At 46.6% G+C, this 27,241-nt stretch overlaps 1 protein-coding gene across 5 annotated transcripts in view; it reads left to right on the top strand.

The window, feature by feature from the left end:
• The window catches only part of IQSEC2 (IQ motif and Sec7 domain ArfGEF 2), a 190,458-nt gene that overhangs the window by 143,271 nt on the left and 19,946 nt on the right, over positions 1-27,241 (top strand). For 4 of the 5 annotated variants that reach the window (XM_040406122.1, XM_040406124.1, XM_040406125.1 and 1 more), the window contains 3 exons: positions 8,451-8,721; positions 9,097-9,483; positions 16,189-17,057. In XM_040406122.1, coding sequence (XP_040262056.1) covers positions 8,451-8,721; positions 9,097-9,483; positions 16,189-17,057 — 1,527 coding nt within the window. Of the gene's footprint in view, positions 1-3,871; positions 4,020-8,450; positions 8,722-9,096; positions 9,484-16,188; positions 17,058-27,241 lie in introns of those variants that run through there. The other variant, XM_040406123.1, reaches the window with a different exon arrangement.

The following is a 27,241-nucleotide window of genomic DNA, read 5'->3' as shown; positions in this document are numbered from 1 at the left end:
GATTGTGTTCGGGGAGGAACAGGTTTGTTTTGTTCTCAGGGAGATCAGTGAGGAATGTCACCGAGTCGTAATATACAAGAGACGAGGCTGGATATTGCTGTATTACCTGCCTGGACACTTTCTGTACTAATAGCGTCTGATCCACATGAAGTGGTCCTATACAGGCGACGCCATGCTCCACTGACCTACATGGGAAGTCACTGGTTTGTCAGACTGTAAACTGTAAACTGGTTTCTATTGCTAGTCTGTAATCTCTTGCTTAAAGGATTTGTCTGGTTTGGGTCACTGCTTTCCCAGCTCCCTCCATTCTGGACCTCGCTCTAGACAGATTATGCAGTGGCAGTATGTTTTTGTTTTTTTAGAAGTGCCAAGAATAGGACATACAGATGCGGACAGCACACAGTGTGATGTCCGCATCTTTTGCGGTCCCATTGAAATACGAAAAAATATGGATTGGATACGGACTGATGAGGCTTAAAGGGGTTGCCCAGCGTAGAAACCAATTTTCATGTACACTATTAGAGAATTCAAAGTTAATGGGGTTCTCCGGGATTTTTATATTGATGACCTATCCTCCGACTACCTGCACCCTTGCTAATCACCTGTTTGAGAAGCCACAGCACTCAATGGATCTCAGGTGACACCGCGGCCTCCTCGCCAGCCGAGCATGCACAGCGCCATCCATTGTATAGTGGCTGTGCTTGGTGTTACAGCTCAGCCCCATGCATTTGAATGGGGCTTTGCTTCGCCTAGGCCATGTGACCGATGTACGTGACATCAAGTGGCCCAGGAAGAGGCCCAAGCACTCATGGAGCGCCGCGGCCTCTTCATACAGCTGACCGGTGACGGTGTCAAGACTCGGACCCCCGCCAATCTCCTATTGATGACCTATCCTGAGGACACGGGCGAGTATTCCGCGCGGATGCGATGCGTGAGGTGAACGCATTGCACCCGCACTGAATCCCGACCCATTCATTTCTATGGGGCTGTGCACACGAGCGGTGATTTTCACGCATCACTTGTGCGTTGCGTGAAAATCGCAGCATGCTCCTCTTTGTGCGTTTTTCACGTAACACAGGCCCGATAGAAATGAATCGGGTTGCGTGAAAATCGCAAGCAAGTGCGGATGCGGTGCGATTTTCACACACGGTTGCTAGGAGACGATCGGGATGGGGACCCGATCATTATTATTTTCCCTTATAACATGGTTATAAGGGAAAATAATAGCATTCTGAATACAGATTGCCAAGTAAAATGGCGCTGGAGGGGTTAAAAAAAATAATTAAAATAATTAAACTCACCTTAATCCACTTGCTCGCGCAGCCCGGCTTCTCTTCTGTCTCCTTCTTTGCTGATTGCAGGAAAAGGACCTGTGGTGACGTCACTCTGGTCATCACATGGTCCATCACCGTGGTAAAAGATCATGTGATGACCGGAGTGACGTCACCACAGGTCCTTTTCCTGCAATCAGCAAAGGAGGAGACAGAAGAGAAGCCGGGCTGCGCGATCAAGTGGTATAAGGTGAGTTTAATTATTTTTATTTATTTTTTAACCCCTCCAGCGCTATTTTACTATGCATTCTGTATTCAGAATGCTATTATTTTCCCTTTATAACCATGCTATAAGGGAAAATAGTACAATTTACAGAACACCGATCCCAAGCCCGAACTTCTGTGAAGAAGTTCAGGTTTGGGTACCAAACATGCGCGATTATTCTCACGCAAGTGCAAAACGCATTACAATGTAATGCGCATGTTCCCGCAACGCACCCGCACCTTTTCCCGCAACGCCCGTGTGAAAGAGGCCTAACAGTTTTTCCCAAGCTCTGCTCGGGCTTTGAGAAAAGCACTTAAAGGGGTTGTCCGCCATTTTCTTACTGATGATCTATCCTCTGGCATCTGATCAGTGGGGGTCCGACACCCAGGACCCCCGCCGATCAGCTGATTGAGAAATGAATGTGGCTGGGCTGTGCCCAGGCCACATAACTTATAGTCATGATGTCACTGGCCTGCAGGAAGGTGCAAGAAGGCTGAGGGGGTCGCATGTGTTGGACCCCTGTCAATCAGATGCTGATGACCTATCCAAAGGATAGATCATCAGTTGGAGAAAAGCTGGACAACCCCTTTTAAAGGGCTTTTCCTCATGATAGGCCAACAATATGTTTGTTGGAGGTTCCCGTTGTTCTGCAGTAGCTCCACCATCGGATCTGCTCCGTCCATTTGTGCACCGATCAGATATTGATGGGCTGTCCTGAGGATTAAGGTACTGGAAAGCCCCTTTTAGGGTCCATTCACACGTCCGCAGGAATTGCGGACCCATTCATTTCTATGAGGCAGCACGATGTGCTGCCCGGATCCGGAATTGCGGATCCGCACTTCCGGGTACCGCAATTCCGTTCCCGAAAAAAATAGAACATGTCCTATTCTTGTCCGCAAGGCATTTTCTATTAAGTGCCGGCGATGTACGGTCCGCAAATTGCAGAATGCACATTGCCGGTGTCCGTGTTTTGTGGATCCGCAATCTGGACATTGTGAATGGACCCTTGGGGGATACCTGGTTCGGGTTCCCCATCTGTTGGCGCGAGCAAAGAGTGTGTCCTGCATAACACCTTACCGACTGATATGATTGGTCACTGTGTAATGCCCGAATTCACCTGTGGTGGCGCCAGCACTTCTAGGAGACCTGTCACCCCTTGAGGGCAGCATAAAGTAGTGACAAAAGCTGATTCCTGCGCAGTTCATGTGCATCTTAATCCTACAGCGCACCTCCAGCGAGCAGCCCCATGCATTCTTCCTATACAGGCTATCCTTTGGAGGCTGATTGACAGATTTTTCCCTTTTACTGTTTTGTGTTGACCAAGCTACCATAGAAATCAGTGTAGCTGTCATGTACTAAACTAGCACAATGGAAGCCATTATGCAGATCTGACATATTGGTACCATCGTGTCAATTTACATAGCACTAGTGACACTTTTTCTCTCAGTGGTATTATAAAAATGAATGTCTTGTATACGGTGGCTTAGATACAGAGCTATTGTAGCAGAGCTGAGTTTGTTATTTGTAATACCACAGTCTATTGGGGTTGTACATAGGACTGCAGAAAAACTAATGTGCTATCCATCGTCATTTAAAAGGTTTGTCCGGCCAGTTTGTTCAGGGGCACAAGTTAGGACCCCAGGGGTTTGTTGACTCGAATTCGGGACAACCCCTTTAAGGCGGCTTTCTCACTGCGCTTGCAATGTTAGAAAAGCACATATGGCCCGACATAGTGTCCTTATTGCCTCATTTGGGCAGCAGTTTGGCAGTATACTTTTTTTTCTGTATGGAATACCGCAGCAAGTTCTACGTTTCCATACAGAAGCATTCACTAAAGAAATGTGTACTGTGCAGTATGCATACGTTCTTTTGCAGGGGAGTCTATGAGCGCCAGAGACCAGGTAGAGTGGCATCCATTGGAGGTATATGTCTAGAAATCCATCTGACATGCACACACTGCAAAATGCAGTGTGAAATCACAGGCTGCATCACTTTGAACATACTCAGCTCTGCTACATTTTCCCTACTTCCGATTGCTGTCACCTTGGGTGTCTCTCCCTCCTTCAGGCACGTCCATGTGTTTGGTTTGACATCAGGTTAAGCAAATGACCCTTGCAACAGGCGTTACCTGGATGTGCCCTGTGAAATTTGCGGTGCGTACCTGTTGTCAGTGATTGAGAAGACAGGTGCCGGGGAGGGTGAAGGGTTGTCCTCAGTCTGGAGGTTGGGGAGGAGCAAAGCTAGGTGTTGCCTGCGGCTCCATAGTGATGGGTTTTAGGATTTCCGTCACAAACAGCTTTTCTGGATTAACCCCCTGCAGAGCATGCTGAGGTTTCTTCATGTCACCTTCTCTCCCTACCTGACCGTCTTGCAAGGTGAAGTCGTTGGATGCTGCCTGACATCCACTCTGCACTTTCCAAGAAGATGAGGAAGAAAAAAGGGGGGAAGCCGCCTCGCCTCCCTGCCCGAGCCGCTCTTTACATGTGAGTTATCAGCTCGGCGATGGCAACCCCCTGTCATGTGCATTACCTGTGATCGGCCGGCGTGTTTACAGGACGTGAGGGAGATGTGAAGGGCACATCCTTGGAGGCAACACCTCCGTCTTATCTGCAAACACCTGCGATCTTCTTGTTTACCACAAATAACCGCGCAGCTAATCTCCTGCGCAGTTATCCATCTCATCATGAAAGATGATCATGATCAGATAGCCGCGAGCTGGGCTTTGGATGAGAAATGTCGGGGCCCTGGGATGTAGGGGTGACTATGCATCCGATCTGTCTTTTAGGTATACGTGGGCCATGGGCGGTCTTTCAGCAGAGCTTTGCTCCATACTTCTGTTGTTGGTGATATTAGAATTCTGAGAAAGTCTCGGAAATCAAACTTTTCAACCTTAAAGATGGTCTTCTGCATCCAAGCAATGGAGAATAGCAGGATAGGGGGCACTGTGCGATAAAATGGCAGTCATGGTAGTTAGTATTCGCTATATGAACCCCGCCCCAATGGGAATTGCTACATTTTTGTGTCACTGAGTACTTAGTGGTATGGTGGATCATTGGGTGGTGCAGGACCTCTGCTGTCGGCATTGGTGGTCTTTTGTGAGGATACTCCCTGAACAGAGGAAAGCGCAGTCTGGGATTTATAGGATGACTGTGCAGCGGATCTATCTTTTTGGCATATGTGGACCACGGGTGGTCTTCCATCAGAGGGTTGCACCAAGCTTCTGTTGTTGGTGATGTTAGAATTCTGAGAAAGTCTCGGAAATCAAACAGTTCAACCTTCAAGATGGTCTTCTGAATCTAAGCCATGGAGAATAGCAGGATAGGGGGCGCTATGTCATAGAATGGCTGTCATGGTGGTTAGTGTACACTATATGAAACCCACCCCAGTGGGGATTGCTACCTTTTTGTGTCATTGAGTACTTATTGGGTGGTGCAGGACCTCTGGTGGTCTATTGTGAGGAGATCTCGTGATCAGAGGAAAGCGCAATCTGGTAAGATATGTTTATGGCTACAAGAGAAGGAATTTACTAGAGAAGGGAGGCGTCTGCCGATGGAGGGGCAAAGTTCATCGGAAAGTGTTGTTGTGGGACTGAGAAATAAGCTTTTTTTTATGTACGTGCACGACTTCCTCGCTTTTGTATGTTTTTATGGGTAACTATATACTTACACTTGTTCTTTGATTCTTCATATATTTATTTGTGTTCAGTCTGTTGGCTGCCTCGTCTGTTTCTGCCCTGGCTCAGCCTTGCTCTCATATTGTGCTGCCTGTGATTGCTGATTGTATGTTGTGCTACCATTGCTAATAATAACCAGAGAAGGGGGCACACAGAGAATATTGGAGTGCAGTGCTAATAGTCCTATCAAAGTATACAGCGGAACAGAAGGACTATATAAAAAAGCAGCACATCCCACAAATATCAAATATAATAATCTTTATTATAGTCACAGCAGGACAGAGGTTAAAGGGCATCTGTCAGCAGTTTTGTACCTATGAAACTGGCTGACCTGTTACATGTGCACTTGGCAGCTGAAAATATCTGTGTTGGTCCCATGTTCATATGTGTCCGCATTGCTGAAAAATATGATGTTTTATTATATGCAAATGAGCCTCTAGGAGCAACCGGGGCGTTGCCGTTACACCTAGAGGCTCTGCTCTCTCTGCAACTGCCGCGCCCTCTGCACTTTGATTGACAGGACCAGGCAGTGAAAACATTCTCACACCTGCTCCTATGAATCAGAGTACAGAGGGTGCAGCAGTTGCAGAGAGAGCAGAGCCTCTAAGTGTAATGGCAACGCCCCCATTGCACCTAGAGGCTTATTTGCATATATTAAAACATCATTTTTCTCAGCATTGCGGGCACATATGAAGATGGGACCAACACAGATGTCTTTAGCTGCCAACAGGTCAGCCAGTTTTATCGGTACAAATCTGCTGTTGTGTGCATGAGGCCTAAGAATAATACCGCTACCCAGAGCACACGTTATATCCTATGACAAACATAAATAGATGAAATCTATCTTTGACATTTCATTATTAGATCTTATATTTCTGGGATGTGCCGCTTTATTATATAGTCCTCGTTTTCTATAGTGCTACCATTGCTGGCTGACTACAGCTGCAACTACTGTTATTGGTGCTCTCGTGAAACAACTGCTTGTGCCTTCTCTGGCTGACTGTATTTCTGATAGTTCTGTCCGTATGTACGATCTTTGGCAGACTGTATATTTGCTGCTTCTGTCAGTGTGTACCCTCTAACTCACCGCTTGTACCCTCTCTGGCCGACTGTGTTTCTGCTTCTTTTGAGTACCCACAGTACACCCCCTGACAGACTGTATATTTGCTGCTGTCAGTGTGTCCCCTCTGACTGACCACTTTACCCTCTCTGGCCGACTGTGTTTCTGCTTCTTCTGTCAGTACCCACAGTACTCCCCCTGACAGACTGTATATGTGCTGCTCCTGTCAGTGTGTGTGTACCCTCTAACTCACCGCTTGTACCCTCTCTGGCAGACGGTGTTTCTGCTACTCACAGTACACCCCCTGACAGACCGTATATGTGTTGCTCCTGTCAGTGTGTGTGTACCCTCCAACTCACCGCTTGTACTCTCTCTGGCTGACAGTGTTTTTGCTACTCCCAGTACTACCCCTAACAGACTGTATATGTGCTGCTCCTGTCAGTGTGTACCCTCTAACTCACCACTTGTACCCTCTCTGGCTGACGGTGTTTCTGCTACTCACAGTACACCCCCTGACAGACCGTATATGTGTTGCTCCTGTCAGTGTGTGTGTACCCTCCAACTCACCGCTTGTACTCTCTCTGGCTGACAGTGTTTCTGCTACTCACAGTACACCCCCTGACAGACTGTACATGTGCTGCTCCTGTCAGTGTGTACCCTCTAACTCACCGCTTGTACTCTCTCTGGCTGACGGTGTTTCTGCTACTCCCAGTACTACCCCTAACAGACTGTATATGTGCTGCTCCTGTCAGTGTGTACCCTCTAACTCACCACTTGTACCCTCTCTGGCTGACGGTGTTTCTGCTACTCACAGTACACCCCCTGACAGACCGTATATGTGTTGCTCCTGTCAGTGTGTGTGTACCCTCTAACTCACCACTTGTACCCTCTCTGGCTGATGGTGTTTCTGCTACTCACAGTACACCCCCTGACAGACTGTACATGTGCTGCTCCTGTCAGTGTGTACCCTCTAACTCACCACTTGTACCCTCTCTGGCTGACGGTGTTTCTGCTACTCACAGTACACCCCCTGACAGACTGTACATGTGCTGCTCCTGTCAGTGTGTACCCTCTAACTCACCACTTGTACCCTCTCTGGCTGACGGTGTTTCTGCTACTCACAGTACACCCCCTGACAGACTGTACATGTGCTGCTCCTGTCAGTGTGTACCCTCTAACTCACCACTTGTACCCTCTCTGGCTGACGGTGTTTCTGCTACTCACAGTACACCCCCTGACAGACTGTACATGTGCTGCTCCTGTCAGTGTGTACCCTCTAACTCACCACTTGTACCCTCTCTGGCTGACGGTGTTTCTGCTACTCACAGTACACCCCCTGACAGACTGTACATGTGCTGCTCCTGTCAGTGTGTACCCTCTAACTCACCACTTGTACCCTCTCTGGCTGACGGTGTTTCTGCTACTCACAGTACACCCCCTGACAGACTGTATATGTGCTGCTCCTCACAGAGTGTACCATCTGACTGTATTTCTGCTACTATGTACTGTCTGGCTAACTATACAGTGCGATGCCCCTACGGTATAAAGCTCTCGCTGGCAGGCATGCTGCTGTTGTACCCTCTGTGCCTGACTGTATTTCTGCTTTGTTTTCTACAATGTGCCATCTCTGGCTGTACTCAGTGAGGCCACTGTTAGTATAAACCTACCCCCGGCAAACGATTGTTTTCCTGCATATGTCCACGTGTGCCCTTTCTGGCTGACTGTTCTTGTTTCTTCCATGCATTCACCGTATTGGCTAACAGTATTTCTGTTTCTGCTCAGTCTGTAGTCACCCTGGCCGACTGTCTTTTTGCATTTTATTGCCAACCTATTATTTTCTCTGTTGTATGTGCCCTTTCTGGCTGACTGTATGTTCTGCCAGTGCTACCAGTACAGTTGGCATGTGCATCCCCGCCTTGCCGTTGTGTGGTGCTTCCTCGTAATCAGTCGCTGGCTGACTGGCATGTTTTTTTGTTTTTTTTTGCTTCGTATGCCCGTTGTCTGTCTTTGACAGTATGCGACCCATCAAGCTCCACTTAATATTCCGGTGTGCTTCAACTGACTATAAGCTTCCCTCTGCCTGTATGCACGGTGTGTTTGCTTCCTTGCCTTGTCCTCTAGCTTTTTCTAATGGCGGTCACTTCATTTGCCCTTGGTTATTACCATTGTCTGTCTCTTCAGCGTCGAAGGTGGCGACTCTCTTGGCAGCGAATCTGGAACAATTGTTGACAGTCCATGCCAGCAGCCCCCCTACCGTGGAGAGGTGAAAAGCGATCACTACGACTTGCCATCACCCACCCGTCACCCGTCTCACCCAGGACTCCAGTGGAGTCAAAGGGCCAGACTACAGCCCGCCAGCGTTGCCTTGCGCAAACAGGAAGAAGAAGAGAATAAAAGACCCAAAGCCTTGTCTGACAGCTATGAATTGTCTTCTGACCTCCAGGACAAGAAGGTATCTACTCTTGTTGAAACCCAAATCAATTTCCTTGTCCTTGACTTTCCTTCTGTCTCATATCAAGGCTTGGTCTGTGATTTCCGTCTTTTTCCCCCCCTGTCCTTCTGAGAAGTGGTTTTCAAACATGTCATAGTCCTAGTAACTTCCAACCAGTCGCGTAGTAAATTTTTATAGTCCCTTAGCGGGGACTGTTAACAAATCTGAAGGACAAGTTTGGAAACTTCTCTCCTTACTAAGGTTTATGCTTCTTCCCTGTCTCATATATGTTCCTTTTGACCTCATGTCTCTTATTTTGTACCCCCCCTCCTTCCCTCCCGTGTTGTGTCCTCGGGCCCTCTCTTACACACACACTCTACCTGTCTCCTGATGTAGGTGGAAATGCTGGAGAGGAAGTATGGGGGCTATTTCCTCAGCCGGCGAGCAGCTCGCACCATCCAGACCGCGTTCAGACAATATCGCATGAATAAGAACTTTGAACGTCTACGCAGCTCTGCTTCTGAGAGCCGCATGTCCCGTCGGATCATCCTATCCAACATGCGCATGCAGTACTCCTTTGAGGAGTACGACAAGACCCACAACACCCCATACTTCCAGGGCAAACCCGTGTCATTGGACGAAGGGGTAGCTGCATGTCGTGGGCAGGGGGAGCGAGGTCTTCAGTATGGGGAATCCTGCAGCGGTATGGACGGTGATTCCATCAACACCTCGGGGGAGTTTTCCAATGAGATCACAGAGCTGGAGGATTCCTTTTCCAAACAGGTGAGGCGCTGTAAGGATGAGTGTTATTCCCGGGAACAGGAGACAAGTATACGGCTGGGTCTGCAAGGCAACACGTCGCCCGACATGAAGATCGGGGCGCCGCGTTCCGACACGGCATAGAAATTTTGCCTATGGAGTCGCGAAGCAGCATGCAACCAGCTACAATGTGGCACGCAACATTGCCACCGGGGGACCACAATGCAAGTCTCGTGTGCGCTGAACCTTTCAACATAATGGAAGTGCACGGGATTGCAACGCGACCTTCAAGTTGTCACGAACGCGACCACAGAATCGCAACGCTAGATTTTTATTTTTTTTGTGTGATTCTCTGGCCGTGGCAACTTCTGGGTTGGGTTTCAACCCCATTCACCTCCATTATGTCGTGAAGATGCAGTCCTACACACGACCCAAGTCGCCAGCCATGACTTCAACGTGCGACATGTCGCCATGTAGCCCCAGCCTACTAAAGAGGACATCCAAGTCTTGTATCTTTTGTAATGTGGTATTACGGAGCCCTTCCGTGGCTCTCCTGTCATACAGTTAAAGTGGACCCACCACCTACACATACAGAGGCAGCCATTTTGAACCACCAAATAATGGTCACACGGATGCAGTTTCTTGTTGAATTAACGGACTACCGTAGTTGAGAATGAGTCCGCAACCGGGGAAGTGTCTGCCTCTTACGGTGATGGATCCACTTTAATACCTATATTCCTATTGTGTTCTCTCTCCTCGCTGTGTCCTAGTGCACCGCAGAGCTACATTTGTCTTCCTCCTGCTATACTTCTGTGAGTCCCCCCTACCCGGCTACCCTTTTTGTGTTTTTTGCCCTTGCGGAAATTAATATATCCGTAGATTATTGCTGCTGCACAGATGCACATCATCGAAGGACCTGCTCAGATCATGTCGTCTTCTACACCATGGTGCCCCAAATTCTGTCTAAACCCCCTTTATGAAATGATCGCATGTCCTGCCATGGTGTAGAGTTTAAAGGCGTTACATCCCGGTTAGTATATTTTTCACTTCGTTTTTTCACGTGAAATAGTAGCAGCTGGACTACTTACCTTCCAATCTATACATTCCTCCCTTCCGGGCAATGACCTGGAACTTCGAGGGTTAATGCAAAGTACCCTGAATCTTCCCAAAGCATCAGATTTGGGTTAAGTCATAACCTTTTATTAAGGCATAGTAATCAAAAGCTAACGTTTCGCCCTCCCAGGACATCTTTCATCATCATCATCATCAGGACATCGTTGGCTTTTTATTATTCTGCCTTAATAATGTTTAAAGGGGTTGCGTCACTTCGGCAAATGGCATATTTTTTTTTTATGTAGAGAAAGTGAATACAAGGCACTTACTAATGTATCGTGATTGTCCATATTGCCTCCTTTGCCGGCTGGATTCAGTTTTCCAGACACTGCTCGTTTCCATGGTTATGACCACCTGGCAGTCCAGCAGCGGTGGCCGCGCTTGCACAATACGTTAGTAAGTCTCTTGTATTAACTTTCTCTACATGATAAATGTAATTTCCTGAAGCGACACAACCCCTTTTAAGTCTGAAGCCATATCCAGGGCCAGAAACCCCTGGAATATGTCACCAAGGGAAGAATGGATCTCAAAAGTGGAGGAGGGCTGAAGCGGTGTGGCACGGAGGATTTGCATTGCTCCTCTAGGCAATGGTGAGAAGCCAAAGAGGACCAAAATGAAAGGAAATACTGGGACTAAGGAGAATGTAGTCAGCTGCTACAAACACCTTAAAATACAGCACAACTGCATTCACCGACCCTTTAAAGGGCTTATACCATTATTGATGTAAAAAAGAAAATCAGACATCATATAGGACATGACCATCTCTTTCTAACAAAGCTAGAACCAGCCCCGTACCTCACATGGATCCAGAGATCTCCCCAGTCATTGCTCCAATTGTTCTGCAAGATTTATTTTCAGGCTGGCAACTCAGGGGGCATGCCCTTTCTGCTGCATCTTTCTCACAATCATTGCTCGTGCAGCATATCTTTTCTGCTGCAGCTGTCTCACTATAACAGCTCATGGGGTGTGTCCTTTTTGCTACAGCTTTCTCACAATCATTGCTCGTGCAGCATTTCTTTTCAGATGCAGCTATCTCACTATAACAGCTCAGGGGCGTGCCCTTTCTGCTACAGCTTTCTCACAATCATTGCTCGTGCAGCATATATTTTCTGCTGCAGCTGTCTCACTATCACAGCTCAGGGTTGTGCCCTTTCTGCTATATCTTTCTCACAATCATTGCTCATGCAGCATATCTTTTCTGCTGCAGCTGTCTCACTATCACAGCTCAGGGGTGTGCCCTTTCTGCTACAGATTTCTCACAATTGTTGCTCATGCAGCATATCTTTTCTGCTGCAGCTGTCTCACTATAACAGCTCAGGGGTGTGCCCTTTCTGCTGCATCTTTCTCACAATCATTGCTCGTGCAGCATATCTTTTCTGCTGCAGCTGTCTCACTATCACAGCTCAGGGGGGTGCCCTTTCTGCTGCATCTTTCTCACAATCATTGCTCATGCAGCATATCTTTTCAGCTGCAGCTGTCTCACTATCACAGCTCAGGGGCGTGCCCTTTCTGCTACAGCTTTCTCACAATCATTGCTCATGCAGCATATCTTTTCTGCTGCAACTGTCTCACTATCACAGCTCAGGTGGGGGCCCTAACTGCTGTAGCTCTTTCCCTAAGGGCTCATGCACATGAACGTATTTTTTTTCTCTGTGTCCGTTCCATTTTTATTTATTTATTTATTTTTATTTTTGCGGCCTGTATTGCGGCCCGGCATTCATTTCAATGGGGCCGCAAAAAAAAACAGAAATGACTTCCGTATCCATATATCTGCAAGTCCACTCCGCCCAAAAAAAATTGAACATGTCCTATTTTGTCCGATTTGCGGACGAGGACAGGCATTGTTACAACGTATTCGCCAAATAACTGTCACGCGGATGTCATCCATATTTTTTTTATTTTTTTTTTGGCGGATCTGTATTTTGCGGACATCAAAATACATACAGTCGTGTGAAGGAGCCCTAACAGAGGATATGTCTGGCTGCAGTTGAAAATTTAAACGGAGCACGTGCAACCACCTTAATGAGGTGAACGGAGAAATAAGGAAAAGAGCAAACAGCAGGTGGCGCTATACAGATACATTTTATTGAATACCTAGCTCCTTGGCTATGCTAAATTTTTAATTACATGCAATTACAGAAGCATTCAGATCCAGGGGCTGGTTTTAAAAATGTAGAATATTCTTCATGGCACAACCCCTTTTCGATTATTTTTTTTTTTTTTAAATGTATTATTATTTTTTTTTCAATTGGGCGCTTATCCTCAGAATGTGATCTACAAGGGTTTAACACCCCGTGGCTGCACCCATCAGCTGTTCCAGAGAAGCTCCGGTGCCAGACATACACAGTACACACGTAGTGGACGGAGCTGGTTACTGTAGCTCCATTCACATGAATAGGAGGACGGCTGCAGTAACCAACAACATCAACTACACAATGGATGGAGATTTTTGGGAACATCTTATCAGCACGGGTGCCTGATGTCACGCCCCCACCGATCCATCCGATATATTGTTGAGGATAGACCATCAATATAAAAATTATGGACAATCCCTTTAAATAGATTATTTTAAAAAAAAAAATTATTTTTTCCTCAGAAAAGCATCACCTCTATTCATGTTTTGATATTGCAGCTCAGTCCTATTTACTGGAATGGGGCTGCGTTGCAGTACCAGACACAAACCATGGACAAAGGTGGCACTGTTTCACGGTGAAAAAAGCAGCCCTCTCCCCCCTATTATTATTATTATTATTATTATTATTATTATTATTAATAATAATAATAATAATAATAATATAATATTTTTTTTAATTTTTTTTTTTTAGGATGGACACCTTAAAATAAAGCACCACCTTTGGGTCTACCAGCCTGCAACCCACAGACTAATGGTTCTGTCGGCTCAGAGTTAGGGCTCATGCACACGACCGTATGTTTTTTGCGGTCCGCAAAAAAAACAGATCCGCAAAAAATACGGATGACGTCCGTGTGCATTATTAGTTTGCGGAACGGGACAGCTGGCCCCTAATAGAACAGTACTATCCTAGGACAGTAATAGGAAATGTTCTATTTTTTTGCGGAAATACGAAACACGCTTTTTTTGCGAACCCATTGAAATGAATGGTTCCGTATACGGTTCGCAAAAAAAATAAAAAATGAACGGACACAGAAAGAAAATACGTTCATGTGCATGAGCCCTTAGGGGCTGATCCACACTTGGTAGGGGCCACCACCTTTACGGATGCTCGGCTCTGCTACATTTCTGCTGGCTCGGTTTCCCTTTGTATGCATTTTGCTGATTAATTCCCAGGCATTGACGGGAATAACACTTGACATCTAGCGGTAGATCATGGCTACAGCTGATCAATGTTAAGTGCAGAATGCACGTCATCATGCGGATCTTGTCTCATTGCTTAGATAAAGTCTCCACGCTAAGATCTTGGCGCATTTAAAGTGAATCTCCGAAAATTAGGTGCCTATTCATTCCTTCTAAATATATTTCTTATATATATTCTTATATATTAAGATTAGGAGCTAGAAATGACCCTCCTACATTCATTTAAAAACATAACCTTCTGGACGCCTGTAGCCACCACTAGGGCGAGCTTTGCTGCATACTATTTTATTATTGAGTTCAGTGCATAAACTGTATACTGTAAGCTCCCCCTTGTGGTGGCTGCAGGTAGCCAGAATATTACAATTTAAATTTATGTATGTTCAGGGGATTTTGAGCTCTGTATCAGAAGAACAAACCTTTAGATCAAGAGATTAACCAGTACAGAATTTTAAACCTAGAACAAAATGGTGATCAGGGATAGATGAACTTTAAATGGGTTCTACAGGACTAGACAAAAGTGTGCTCTGGCCCATTCACTTCAATAGAGCTGAGCTGCAATACCAGACACAACCCATGGACAGGGGTGGCGCTGTTTTTGGAAGAAAGCAGCCATGTTTTTTCTAATCCTGAACAACCACTTTAAGTGCTCTTTAGTTCCACCAGAAATACGGCAGACTTCACAATAAAAGAAAGACTCCTGATCAGGTTCACTAATCCCATAAAGTATATAGTAAGAGAATGGCCATGTCTACATTATTCCAGTGCCTCATCCAAACGAATGTGAGGACGACCCGTCACATACTTATGTCTTCTATAGAGCCTCCATAAATAGTCTGCACACATCATACAACTAGAACTGTAAGTGGATATTGCTAATTGGGTGCCAATGTGCCATGGAAGCAAAATTGATGAACTGGTTAAAGGGGTACTCCAGTTTTATTTCTTTAATATATTTGTTTATATAATTGGAGATCATACAATTTTCTAATATACATGTATTTAAAATTCTGCCTGCATACCTATATATGCCTTATATCAGGCAATTGACCCCTATATGCAGTAGAATGGTATAGCCCATGTATCCCGTGTAATGTATCCGTGGCCTTACTGAAAACATGGCATCAGTCATGTGACACTCTTCACATCAGATAATCCCTGACATTCAGTAAGCAGCAGTGTTACATGACATCCATGTGCAGAGTTATTACAGTAACTACATCACTGTGTGTATCCACATGGCTGCCTGTCTGTAGGTGATGTTGTAAAATGGCTGCCTGTCTCTAGGTGATGTTGTCTTTTAGTGTAAAAAGAAAAACACACACCGATATCTGCTTCTACACAGATACTGACTGATATGATGAGCTACTGCTACAGGTAGTAATACAGTATATACACGTTCTGCTCCTCAATACACTACTATTCACCCGTTAGATATCTGAGCAGTTAACTTAAAGAGGTTATCCCATCTCGGACATTGGGGGGGGGGGGCATATCGCTAGGATATGCCCCTAATGTCCTATAGGTCTAGGATCTGCTCCTATACTTAGACCGGAGCGGGTAAAGTCCCTGAGGGTGCAGCGCGCATGCACGGCTGTCCTCCATTTATTCCTATGGGAGCACCAAAAATCGACGAGTGTTCCGTATTTTCGGAAGCCCCATTGAAATGAATGGGAAGCAGACTGTTCGGCCATTTGAATGAATGGAAGGCGGCCGTGCGAGCACGGTGCGCCTTCCGGGACCTTGCAAGCTCTGTTCAGAGGTGGGACCTGCACCTATAGGGCATTGAGGGCATATTCTAACGATATGCCCCCAATGTGCGAAATGGGAATACCCCTTTAAAGCCAGGTCACATGATACTTGTGAGGATCACATGACTGACGCCGTGTTTAGTCCTATCCTACAAATGCATTTTACAGGACTAAAATGGGCCAAACCATTCTCTTTCTTTAGGGAGAGGCTACTGTATGGAATACTATAAAGGTCTGCAAGCTAAATATAATTATTAAAACCGGAATACCCCTTTGCTGCCTGCGAGCAGAATTCCTGCTTCCTATATGGTAAGGCCGATATGTTATGTTGAGTCTGGGACCAATGGGGAACTGCGCGGCCGGACCCCCAGCGCGCATACATTTATCCTCTATCCTGTGGACAGGCGATGAATGCTGTTCGTGGGTCGTCCCCTTTATGTTCTGATTTCCCCAGATTTTTCCCCAGATTGAAGAACTTGTCTGTAGTCCTCTGTCAGTTGCTTGGGATAACTTTCCGTTTCTTCTTCTCATCAGGTAAAGTCTCTGGCGGAGTCGATAGACGACGCTCTAAGCTGCCGATCTATGCACTGCGCCGATGAAAAGGGGAGTCTGGAAAAAGGCGAAAGCAAAGAGCAACACGGAGACAGCACTGCTACTTCATTCAGCGATGTCACCCTCTACATGGACGAGGGCGTGCCGGTGTCGCCCCTTTCTCTGGATAGACCTCCAAGCTCCGATCAGGACACTCCACAAGGAACTAGTTCCCGGCAAGAATACTGGGCCACTTCCTCCTCCCGGGAAGACAGTCGGGAAAACGGCAGCAGGCGGAGCACGCCCTGCATGGAGTGCCGAGACTTTCGAATGAGGGGGGCTCACCTTCCTTTGCTCACTATTGAGCCCCCTAGTGATAGTTCTGTAGATCTGAGTGACAGGTCAGACCGAGGGTCTCTGAATAGGCAGGTTGTGTATGAACAAGAGAACTGCAGCCCACACGGGACTCTTAAACAAGCGCCTCACAAAGGACCCGCCCGCTCCCCACATCCGCATCGCCATTACCACCCAGATCCTCCGCCTCCCTCTTCGGACTCTGGAGGTGGGAATAATGGTACACAGGTGGGAGTCGGAGGTGGCATGGGAGGGGTACGGCATCTTCATCACGGCAAACAGGAACTTGGTGAAAACTCTGATGGGGATAACGAAAGTCTAAATAGTACCACCAACTCCAACGAAACCATCAACTGCAGCTCAGGCTCCTCTTCCCATGATAGTCTGCGGGAGCCCCCCAACACGCTGTGTAAGCAGACGTACCAGAGGGAGACCAGGCACAGCTGGGACTCGCCCGCTTTCAACAATGATGTGGTCCAGAGGAGACAGTACCGCATCGGCCTCAACCTGTTCAACAAGTAAGTGCTCGACGGGACTTAAAGGGGCATTCCGGTTGCAACAAATTATACCCCATCAACAGGATAAAGGATAACAATTAGGGTACTTTCACACTAGCGTTATTCTTTTCTGGCTCTGAGTTCCGTCCTAGGGGCTCAATACCGGAAAAGAACTGATCAGTTTTACCCCCATGCATTCTGAATGGAGAGCAATCCGTTCAGGATGTCTTCAGTTCAGTCTTTTTGCCTTTTCAGGACGGAGATAATACCGCAGCATGCAACAGTTTTATCTCCGTCCAAAATTCCTGAACACTTGCTGGAATGCCGGATCCGGCATTTTTACCCATTGACATGCATTAATGCCAGATTCGGCCCCGCAAAACTGATCCGTTTTTGCTGTCTGCGCATGCTCAGACCGTAAAAAATGTGAAAAAAATAAATGCCGGATCCGTTTTTCCGGATGACACCAGAGAGACGGATCCAGCATTTCAATGCATTTGTCATACAGATCAGGATCCTGACAAATGCCATCAGTTTGCGTACATTTGGACGGATCCGGCAGGCAGTTTCGGCGACGGAATTCTCTGCCGCAAGTATGAAAGTACTTTTAGGTCGGTGGGGGTCCTACCACTGGGAGCCCCACCGATCACAAGAACAGGTACCCACTACCCCCCGAAATGAACTCGGTGATAGGTCGAGCATGCACACTGCCACTCCACTGAGCTACGCGGGAGTACAGCGCTACGCTATTTCCAGAACTCCCATAGAATGGAGCGGCAGTTCGCATGCCCGACCGCCCGCTGCGTCAATTTCAGGAGGCTCCAAAGGGTTATGGGGTACCTGTTCTTGTGATCGAGAACCAATCCCCCACTGATCTAATAGTTATCCCCCATACTGTGGATAGAGGATACCCTTTAAACAACCGGAATACCCCATTAAAGAGGACCTTTCATCTCCCCGGACGTGTCTGTTTTAGTAAATGCTTGTATTCTTCATAACCTAACCGTTCTGGAGCATTGTTTCACATAACTCTGCCTTGTGTCGTTCCCCTGTTAATACTCCTAGAAATTTCTGAATAAATTGACAACTGGTTATTAACATCCTCCTTCCCAAAGGATGTGTCTGGTGCTCTCAGCACGGAGCCAGACTCGGTAGGAACACAACACCCTGTTATCAAAATATTCAGAAATTTCCACGAGGAGTAACAGAGGAACAACACTGTGCAGTATTCTAAGAAAATATGCTCCAGAATTGTTGTTTCATGGAGAATAGAAGGGTTTTCTAATTATTCCTATTCTTTATAATCTTTCGTAGACACCTTGTGATGTACATTGGACCTCATAGGTTGTGTGTGTGTGGGGGTGATGAATGTTACCGCATCACTTCAAGCCATGTCACAGTAGGGGTCTCCTCTTGGTGCTGGTTCACCACACTGCACCCATCTTGGGACAGGAGGTGGTCTGCACTTGCTGGCAGTGTTTCAGTCTATTATGGACCACCCTCGTGTTGATGCTATTGTCCCTGGGGAAATGAGGAGCTTCGCGTAGGTTGACATTGGGAATTTATGGGGGGCCCAACCCGAGGCCCTCTTCAACCAGAAGAGCCACTTGTATGTCAGGGTAAGGCCTTAGTCACATCCACACTGCGGTCGTACCCAGGAATTTGCATGTACTGTGGCTTAGAACGTAGCGTGCCCTCGTGTCCTTCATGGTTGGTAGAAGACCTGGCACGAGGGTTTATTTTCAACACGTTGGACTTGGAACTACTTACATGTGCTGAGATTAACATGTCTAGGTGAAAATGCTCATAATTCGCCAACTTCCTTTGCTGGAGAAACCTTGGGTCAACTCCATGAGGTCACTTTAGCTTGGCAAATATGTAGAAATGCACGATATTACTCCAGGAGTGACGTGGTAACATGCTTATGTTGCAGCCTAACATGTATGATACACGGCTTCCCACCTAGACTTTGAGCAGGGGTCTACAAGATGCTTCATCTAAGATGAGATGAAGTCCAAGCTTCAATCGAGAAGCACCAATTTGTGCCGACCACAACGCAAGGCATTTCGTAGATGCCTGTAGCTCAGCGTAGACCTCTTCATTTCAGATTGAAAGGGATATCTGCTCCTTGCATAGGCAATGCTCCTCCAAGGAACGGTTATGTGTTGCCATCTGCTGGTAGGAACGAGTATCTTAAGCCAGACCCTTGACCTTATCTGGAATCCGGTGCAAACTTTATTTTTTGTGCTTCCGCTTGTGATTCTTAAGCCAAGTCCTCTGCGCTCCTCCACTTACAGGACATTGTCTCCTCCTATTCTTCCTCCATACTGTGGGCGAAGCCAAAAAACATCCCATATACAGCGTCGTTGGGAGCCCAGTGAAGAGCACAGTAGAAGTGACGTTTACTGCGGTCGTTGTGCTTTTTACTGTTGTGTGTTGTGATGCACCCGGAAACCTGATCCGCCAGATTGTCACACGCCACCTCATCGTTTTCTGACACCGCGCAGATTTAATCGAAACCTGCCTCTACTTAGAATTCAGTTTTTGTGAAGTATTACAATTATTAGTTTTGGTTTTTTTGTCTTCTTTTTTTAATCATTTTGAATTTCTCTTTTAGTCTGGACAGGGTAGATAAGTGGCTTCATAGAAGTTATGTATCTCAGTGACCCCCCCCCCCCCCCCCCCCCCTTTCCCTCTGCAGTGGCATTTCAAAATTTTCCCAATTTTCCCAGCCCCTCATCCCCCCACATATGATGTAATGTCTCTGGAGGTTATAAGAGGAGCTGCTGATATCGGTCACATGTGATGTAAATGTCGCCAGTGGCCTTGCTGTGATGTCAGTATCGTTCTGCCAGTCCTTCTCCTACAGTACCATCTGCTGTCGGGTCCTCTGACACTTACGGGGGTAGGGTTGTCACGATACCAAAATTTTGATCCGCTTTCGATACCACAAAAAAGTTTTGCAATACTCAATATAATTCGTTACCACGCGAAAAAAATAAAACACCAAAAAAAGCTGCGTGCATTCCGCATTTTATGGAAGAACGTCCGGCCCATAATCGAACAGTCCTATCCTATTTTTTTGGGAGGACAAGCCGACAAGGTAACAAAAAAATGGCGAATCGCACAGTTTTTATTTTTATTTTTTCTGTTACGGCGTTTACCACATAGATAAAATAGAGATATTTTTTAATATTTTAGTAGTTTGGACTTTTCAGACGTGGCGATATGTAATATGTTTATTAAGTTATTGTTTATATATTTTATGTGTTTTTTTTTTTTTTTTTTTTTTTTTACTTTTTATTTAATAACTATTTCCCCCCCTTCCCCCTTAGGGGCTAGAACCTGGGATCTTTTAATCCCTTGTCCTATTCACCCTGATAGAGCTCTATTAGGGTGAATAGGATCTCACACTCTCCCTGCTGTCCTGTGCATAGTGCACACAGCAGCAGGGAGATTACCATGGCAGCCAGGGCTTCAGTAGCATCCTGGCTGCCATGGTAACCGATCGGAGCCCCGCGACTTCACTGCCACTGCCCCACCAATGAAGGAAGAGGAGGGGAGGGGACCCTGTGGCCACTGCCACCAATTATCGCAGCACCCTTTCATAGAGGCCGGGTGCTGGCTATGTGTTTCTGCCGCCGACACCCGCCTCCTGTTTTTGTATTAATGGTTTAGTTATCATCATTGGTGGCACAGTAGCCACAGCCCCTCCCCTCCTCCACCCCTCTCTCTTCTCATTGGTGGCAGTGGCACAGTGGGGAGGGAGAGAGAGAGACTGCTTCCTTCTCCCCTGTGCTGCTGAGGGAACATGGTGTGCGCTGAGAGCAGCGCGGGCCATGTTCTCTGATACTAGGCTGTGCAGTAGAGCGGCCTAGTATCAGTAAATAGCAAATCCCAGTATCGAATCGATACCGGTACAAAAGTAGAGATTGGGTATCGATAATTCAATACCCGGTGCAACTCTAATAGGGGGCCAACATTATTGTGTGGAGGCAGCAGTACTATATGGAGGGCATAACTACTGGGTGGGAACAGAAAGGGGGCCTAACTACTATGTGACAATGGGTGGCATTGGGCATAGACAAATCACTGAGCGGAGGCATGGCTTAGTGGAAATAAATTTGGCGTGGCACACTCCGGCTATTATCCCTCCTTTGGCTTTTCAGGCGTCGGGAGGTATTTTGTGTGAACCACGCCTAATGGTTTGCTGACCCCGCACACTTGGCTTCACCCTGCCTCCTACCATTTTGACCCCACCTACAACATGAGATCACTTTTATGCTTTTTTCCAGGGCCACTTTGAGTTCCCAATCCGCCCCTGGTATCAACAAATTACAGATTTTACTGATTTTTAATAGAGTCAAACTGTAGAATCGGGTAAGTGAGATTGTGCAAAAATGGAGTTCCCCTTTAAGCGTTACTTCTATACCTTGTTTACACCACAGGCCTGAAGCAGTTTGTGTACAAGGCATTATGGGTTCACTGACCACATGCAAAGTGCCAGACATCGGAGAATATCAAGATTTTTGAGCTGTTAAAATGCTAAAGTGACCATGTGATTCTTATGTGAGCCCTCATGTCTGGATACCCAGTGCTCTGCATGACGGGCTACGGGGTTCGGCTCCCTGGTGTGACACATACAGACATGGGTGGTATACAATGCAGGGTTGTGGTATACAATGCAGGGTTGTGGTATACAATGCAGGGTTGTGGTATACAATGCAGGGTTGTGGTATACAATGCAGGGTTGTGGTATACAATGCAGGGTTGTGGTATACAATGCAGGGTTGTGGTATACAATGCAGGGCTGTGGTATACAATGCAGGGCTGTGGTATACAATGCAGGGCTGTGATATACAATGCAGGGCTGTGGGATAGGTGGGCATACAAGACAGGGTTGTAGGATTGGTGGGTATACAATGCGGGGTTGTAGGATTAGTGGGTATGCAGTACAGAGTTATGGGATAGGTGGGTATACAAGGCAGGGTTGTGGCATTGGTGGGTATACAATGCAGGGTTGTGGGATAGGTGGGTATACAAGGCAGGGTTGTGGGATTGGGGGGTATACAATGTGGGGTTGTGGGATTGGTGGGTATACAAGGCAGGGTTGTGGGATAGGTGGGTATACAATGCAGGGTTGTGGGATAGGTGGGTATACAATGTGGGGTTGTGGGATTGGTGGGTATACAAGGCAGGGTTGTGGGATAGGTGGGTATACAATACAGGGTTGTGGGATTGGGGGGTATACAATGTGGGGTTGTCGGATGGGTGGATGTACAATGCAGGGTTGTCGGTTAGGTGGATATACAATGCAGGGTTGTGGGATTGGGGGGTATACAATGCAGGGTTGTGGGATTGGTGGGTATACAATGCGGGGTTGTAGGATTAGTGGGTATGCAGTACAGAGTTATGGGATAGGTGGGTATACAAGGCAGGGTTGTGGCATTGGTGGGTATACAATGCAGGGTTGTGGGATAGGTGGGTATACAAGGCAGGGTTGTGGGATTGGGGGGTATACAATGTGGGGTTGTGGGATTGGTGGGTATACAAGGCAGGGTTGTGGGATAGGTGGGTATACAATGCAGGGTTGTGGGATAGGTGGGTATACAATGCAGGGTTGTGGGATAGGTGGGTATACAATGTGGGGTTGTGGGATTGGTGGGTATACAAGGCAGGGTTGTGGGATAGGTGGGTATACAATACAGGGTTGTGGGATTGGGGGGTATACAATGTGGGGTTGTCGGATGGGTGGATGTACAATGCAGGGTTGTCGGTTAGGTGGATATACAATGCAGGGTTGTGGGATTGGGGGGTATACAATGCAGGGTTGTGGGATAGGTGGGTATACAATGTGGGGTTGTGGGATGGGTGGATGTACAATGCAGGGTTGTGGGATTGGGGGGTATACAATGCAGGGTTGTGGGAAAGGTGGATATACAATGCAGGGTTGTCAGATAGGTGGATATACAATGCAGCGTTGTCAGTTAGGTGGATATACAATGCAGCGTTGTCAGTTAGGTGGATATACAATGTAATGTGCTCAGTATAAAGACCCGATATGTCAGATCACCTCTGTACATGTCTATTATTCGCATTATTAGATGTTTAGTACTTGTGCTGCTTTGTGTTGTTTTAAAGGCTTGAAGAACGTAATATTTGCCCCCAGTATAACGATGCTGTCCTCCTGCACATTACTGGGACCACCAGGTATTGGGTCACGGTGACCATCATAAGCTTCACTGGTGACAGAAGTAATAAATCCCCTACCGGATGGTGTGAACGGGCGGATTACGTACCGTGTGTGAAGCACCGGACTGCGGGCTCTGTGCGTGTGGCCGATGTGTGATCACATCCATCTGCTTCTTTTATGGGACAGACTCATATTTCGGATATTCTACTAATTGTCAGATTTACTTACTGACATTTATAAGTCTTTGAAAAGATTACTGACAACTTGCTCATCCTTCATATAGTAAAACTAGGACCGTACGTGATCTTGTACATGCCTCGAGTCCTTCCATTTCAGACTTGTTTGTCATGAAGGTCCAGCCGGGTGTTACCAGTTAGAGGGAGTGCCCATGCACAATCTGGCAGCCCTGATTTTATAGTGTCAGACTGTTCAGGGACATGCCCCCAATTGATAACACCCAGCTGGACCTTCATTGCAGACTGCTGGCAATTAATTCATAACTTCTAGCAGGAATAATAGAGAAACGGCACAACCTAGTCATAGGAATAGATGCTCCAGAATTGTTATTACATGGGGGATCTTTAAAGGGGTTTTCTGATCTCAGACAATGGGGACATATCGCTAGGACATTGTCTCAGATGGGTATACCCCTTTAAGCACTGTTACTGGAAAGAATCCCTTCCTCTACTATTATATCATGTGCTGATGCCACAAGAATTTTTTTTTATCTAAGTATTCATCTACATCCCAGTTGCCATCATAAACTGAAAATATAACGAAGATCTGGATCGGTCACACCATGGACACCAACAGACCCCACTGACTTAGAATAAGGTCCACCGGGGGTACAGTCATGGCGTGCTTTTTTTTTTTGGCATGCAGCCCTGATTTCATCCAATATGGCAGATTCTGTGACGGAGTCTCCATTGCATATCTGAACATATAGCCTTGGAGGCATGGTGTCAGAATAATTCGGAAACAGCACCCCTCTTGTGAAAGGTCTATGCCTGATATTGTGCCTCCGAGCTGTGATACCAGATACAGCCCACGCACAAGAGGGGCGCTGTTTCTGAAACAAAGCAGCCTTTATTTTTCTGTTGGGTCACACAACTCCTGGAATAGTTCTCACAAATATCAATATTCTAGTCCACAATTCTCCCTACGGTCCCTAAGGTTTAGACCCATCGTGTCCAAAACCCTGGCTGTTTTGAAACTACACCTCCCAGCATGATTTAAAAGCCTGGTGCTGGCAGGGCATGCTAGGTGTTATAGTTCTGTATCGGCTGGAGAGTAGCGCAGTGGAGACCACGTGAATTTTGGCCTAAAACTAGCATTTCTCGTCTTTAATTTGCTTTCTTAGGGGGAAGCGAAGTCCTCTTGTGTTCTGGTGTAAGCATGTGGCAGAAAGAAACTGACGGAAATGAGGAGGCTCAGGACGCGACGGTTGCGCATAATGTGTTGACATAATGGATTTCTTGTACCCTGAGCAGATAGCACAAGGGGTTACAGGATTTTTGCTCCCCCCCACTAAGAAAGACTAACACTGACCATAGACATAAGATTAGGATTGGCTAGGATATGGCCGATCAATCGACGATCGACATGCCAGACCAAACTTGCAGATCAAGATAGGTCATTAGTAGTTCCTTTGAGGGAAAACCCCTTTAAGGGAATGTTCGCACCTGTTGGATTTTGTCTGCCACATATATATTGGAGGATGCGTCGACAGAAATCTGAACCTGGCACTCTGCAATTTGAACCGCCACGGATGATTAGCTCCATTGTCCATGGACTTAGCGTGCTTCTTATTTCCGTGGTATGGGTTCTGATTTGAACGGGGTTGCAGAAACTCCATTCACATGCATTTGATCGTGACAAATCCGGGATGTGTAATCAGATCCTGACAACATGCCAGTGTATAACTAGGAGAGGTGGTCACCCAGACAAAGACATGTGGTTGCTGAGTGACCTACTAACTAACCTACCTTAAAGAAACTCAGTATGGAGGGGAGTGGGTTGCAGCAAAACACATATACATGCAGGGGCGAGCTAGGATCTTAAAGTGGCCCTGGAAAAAAAACAACTAAAAGTGGCACCATGTTGTGGGCGGGTCCAAATTGACAAAAGACAGGGCGACTCAAGTAGGCAGGGGCAACAGATGTAGGCGGGGCTAGCAGTACCATAGTGCAGCACAAAGTACCACCCCTGCAGAACCAAATACCATAGAGCAGCACTAAATACCGCCCTAGCAGAACTGAATACCACAGTGCAGCACAAAATACCGTCCCAGCAGAACCAAATACCGTCCCAGCAGAACCAAATACCGTCCCAGCAGAACCAAATACCGTCATGGAGCACAAAATACCGCTGCCCCTGCTTCAGTCTTCAACTGTATCACCATTGTGAGGAAGGAGAGCACCTGTGCCACCGGCCAGGGGCATGAGTACCTGATACTGCTAGCATTATTACTACTGAGAGCATCAGATCATTAGGGCTTGAGCGGGCCCCTGGGCATCAGCCCACCGGGAAATTTCCCTGCAGCGTCTGTGGCCATGTATACATGTATTCTACAGAGATATGTAACATTACAGGAACACACCAGGAAAATGGATACCCTGTGTTATGCCTTGTGCAGGGATTGAGAGGGTGGATCATGACACAGGAGTTCAAAGACCCCCACCACCGGTAAAAGCCATGCGTCACATCCTCATGCCCTAAGTGTAAAGGGTTTCATTTTGCCTGCAGTGTTCCATTGATTTAGGGTACAATACAACTTTTTGGATGTGGCCTAAGGGATTGTCCTTTTGCTAAATTATATTTTTTTAAAGGATCAGAATGCTATTAAATTAAAAAAAAAAAAAAAAAAACTCATACTCGTCTCCCCCAATTCCCCCCCACTCCCATTTGGAGATTTTCGGGTCACCGCTGGTTCTTCTTGATGCCCAGGAAATAGCCGCTCAGCCAATCCCTAGCTGTAGTGGGTCACCTGTGTGTCAGGAAGTAGAGACCAGCGAGTACTGAGGAAGCATCAAAGCCGGAGCGGCAGGGGATCGGTGAGGTGGGTATGACTTTTTTTTTTTTTTTTATAGCATTTTGACCCATTTTTAAATATCTTAATTGGCCCTTTAAGTTATCGCTATGTTGTCAAATTTAATCATGGAATTTTTCGACAGACTTGATTTAATCACAAAATCCACACCGCATCCGGTTGACGTGCCAGTGATCTAGAATAAATACCCATAAACCCGCCCGTTTTTGGGTCACGCTATAGAAGTATTACAGGAGACAAAAAAACACCTTTTATTGGGACAGTAAATCCACAATGCTGATGTCAATGGGATTGTAGTCATTGTGGGATCCCTTAGAGGATCGTATGGTGCTGATTCATGGGGAAGAGGGCGCATCCCGTGTCAGCCCTGAAAAAGCTGTCCTATAAAAAGACTATTTTGAGGAGTTTTATGTGTTCGAAATTATTTTGCGTGAATGTATTTGTTGTAAATCATTCTCCGCCCTGGATGTTCAAATATGTGGGAAGACGGACCTCGACCTCCACTGCCGTGGACCCCTAACTCATTAAGATTTTAGGAATGCACACTGAGTGTAATACTTCATTCCTCCTGTGGAGGCACTGTTGGGAAATTGAACACTTGCTGTCCCCTGCAGATTACAGTTGATGGGTGGGGGATCTAACTTATGCTCATTATCTTTCAAAAGGATTACTTTTCTAAGGTGTTGTCCAGGGTTTTGATATTGATGGCCATCAATATCAGATGGACGGTGGTCCGCCACCCCACAGCTTATCGGCGCCAGGTGAACACAGCTCTGTCCACTGGGTAACGGATAGAGCTGGTAACTGCAGCACTTCTCCCATTCAGTTCAGTAGGAGCAGCGCTGCAGTTACAAGCTCTGTCCACTACACAATGGACAGCGCTATGTAGTTCTGGTATAGCGTACCATACAGTGATCGCCAGTGTGTCTGATCAAATATGGATGCCCTATCATTGGTATCTGG

This window comes from Bufo bufo, chromosome 8, assembly GCF_905171765.1.
Source record: "Bufo bufo chromosome 8, aBufBuf1.1, whole genome shotgun sequence".
In the NCBI taxonomy this organism is placed as follows: domain Eukaryota; kingdom Metazoa; phylum Chordata; class Amphibia; order Anura; family Bufonidae; genus Bufo; species Bufo bufo.
This window is presented reverse-complemented; position numbering and strand designations above follow the sequence as displayed.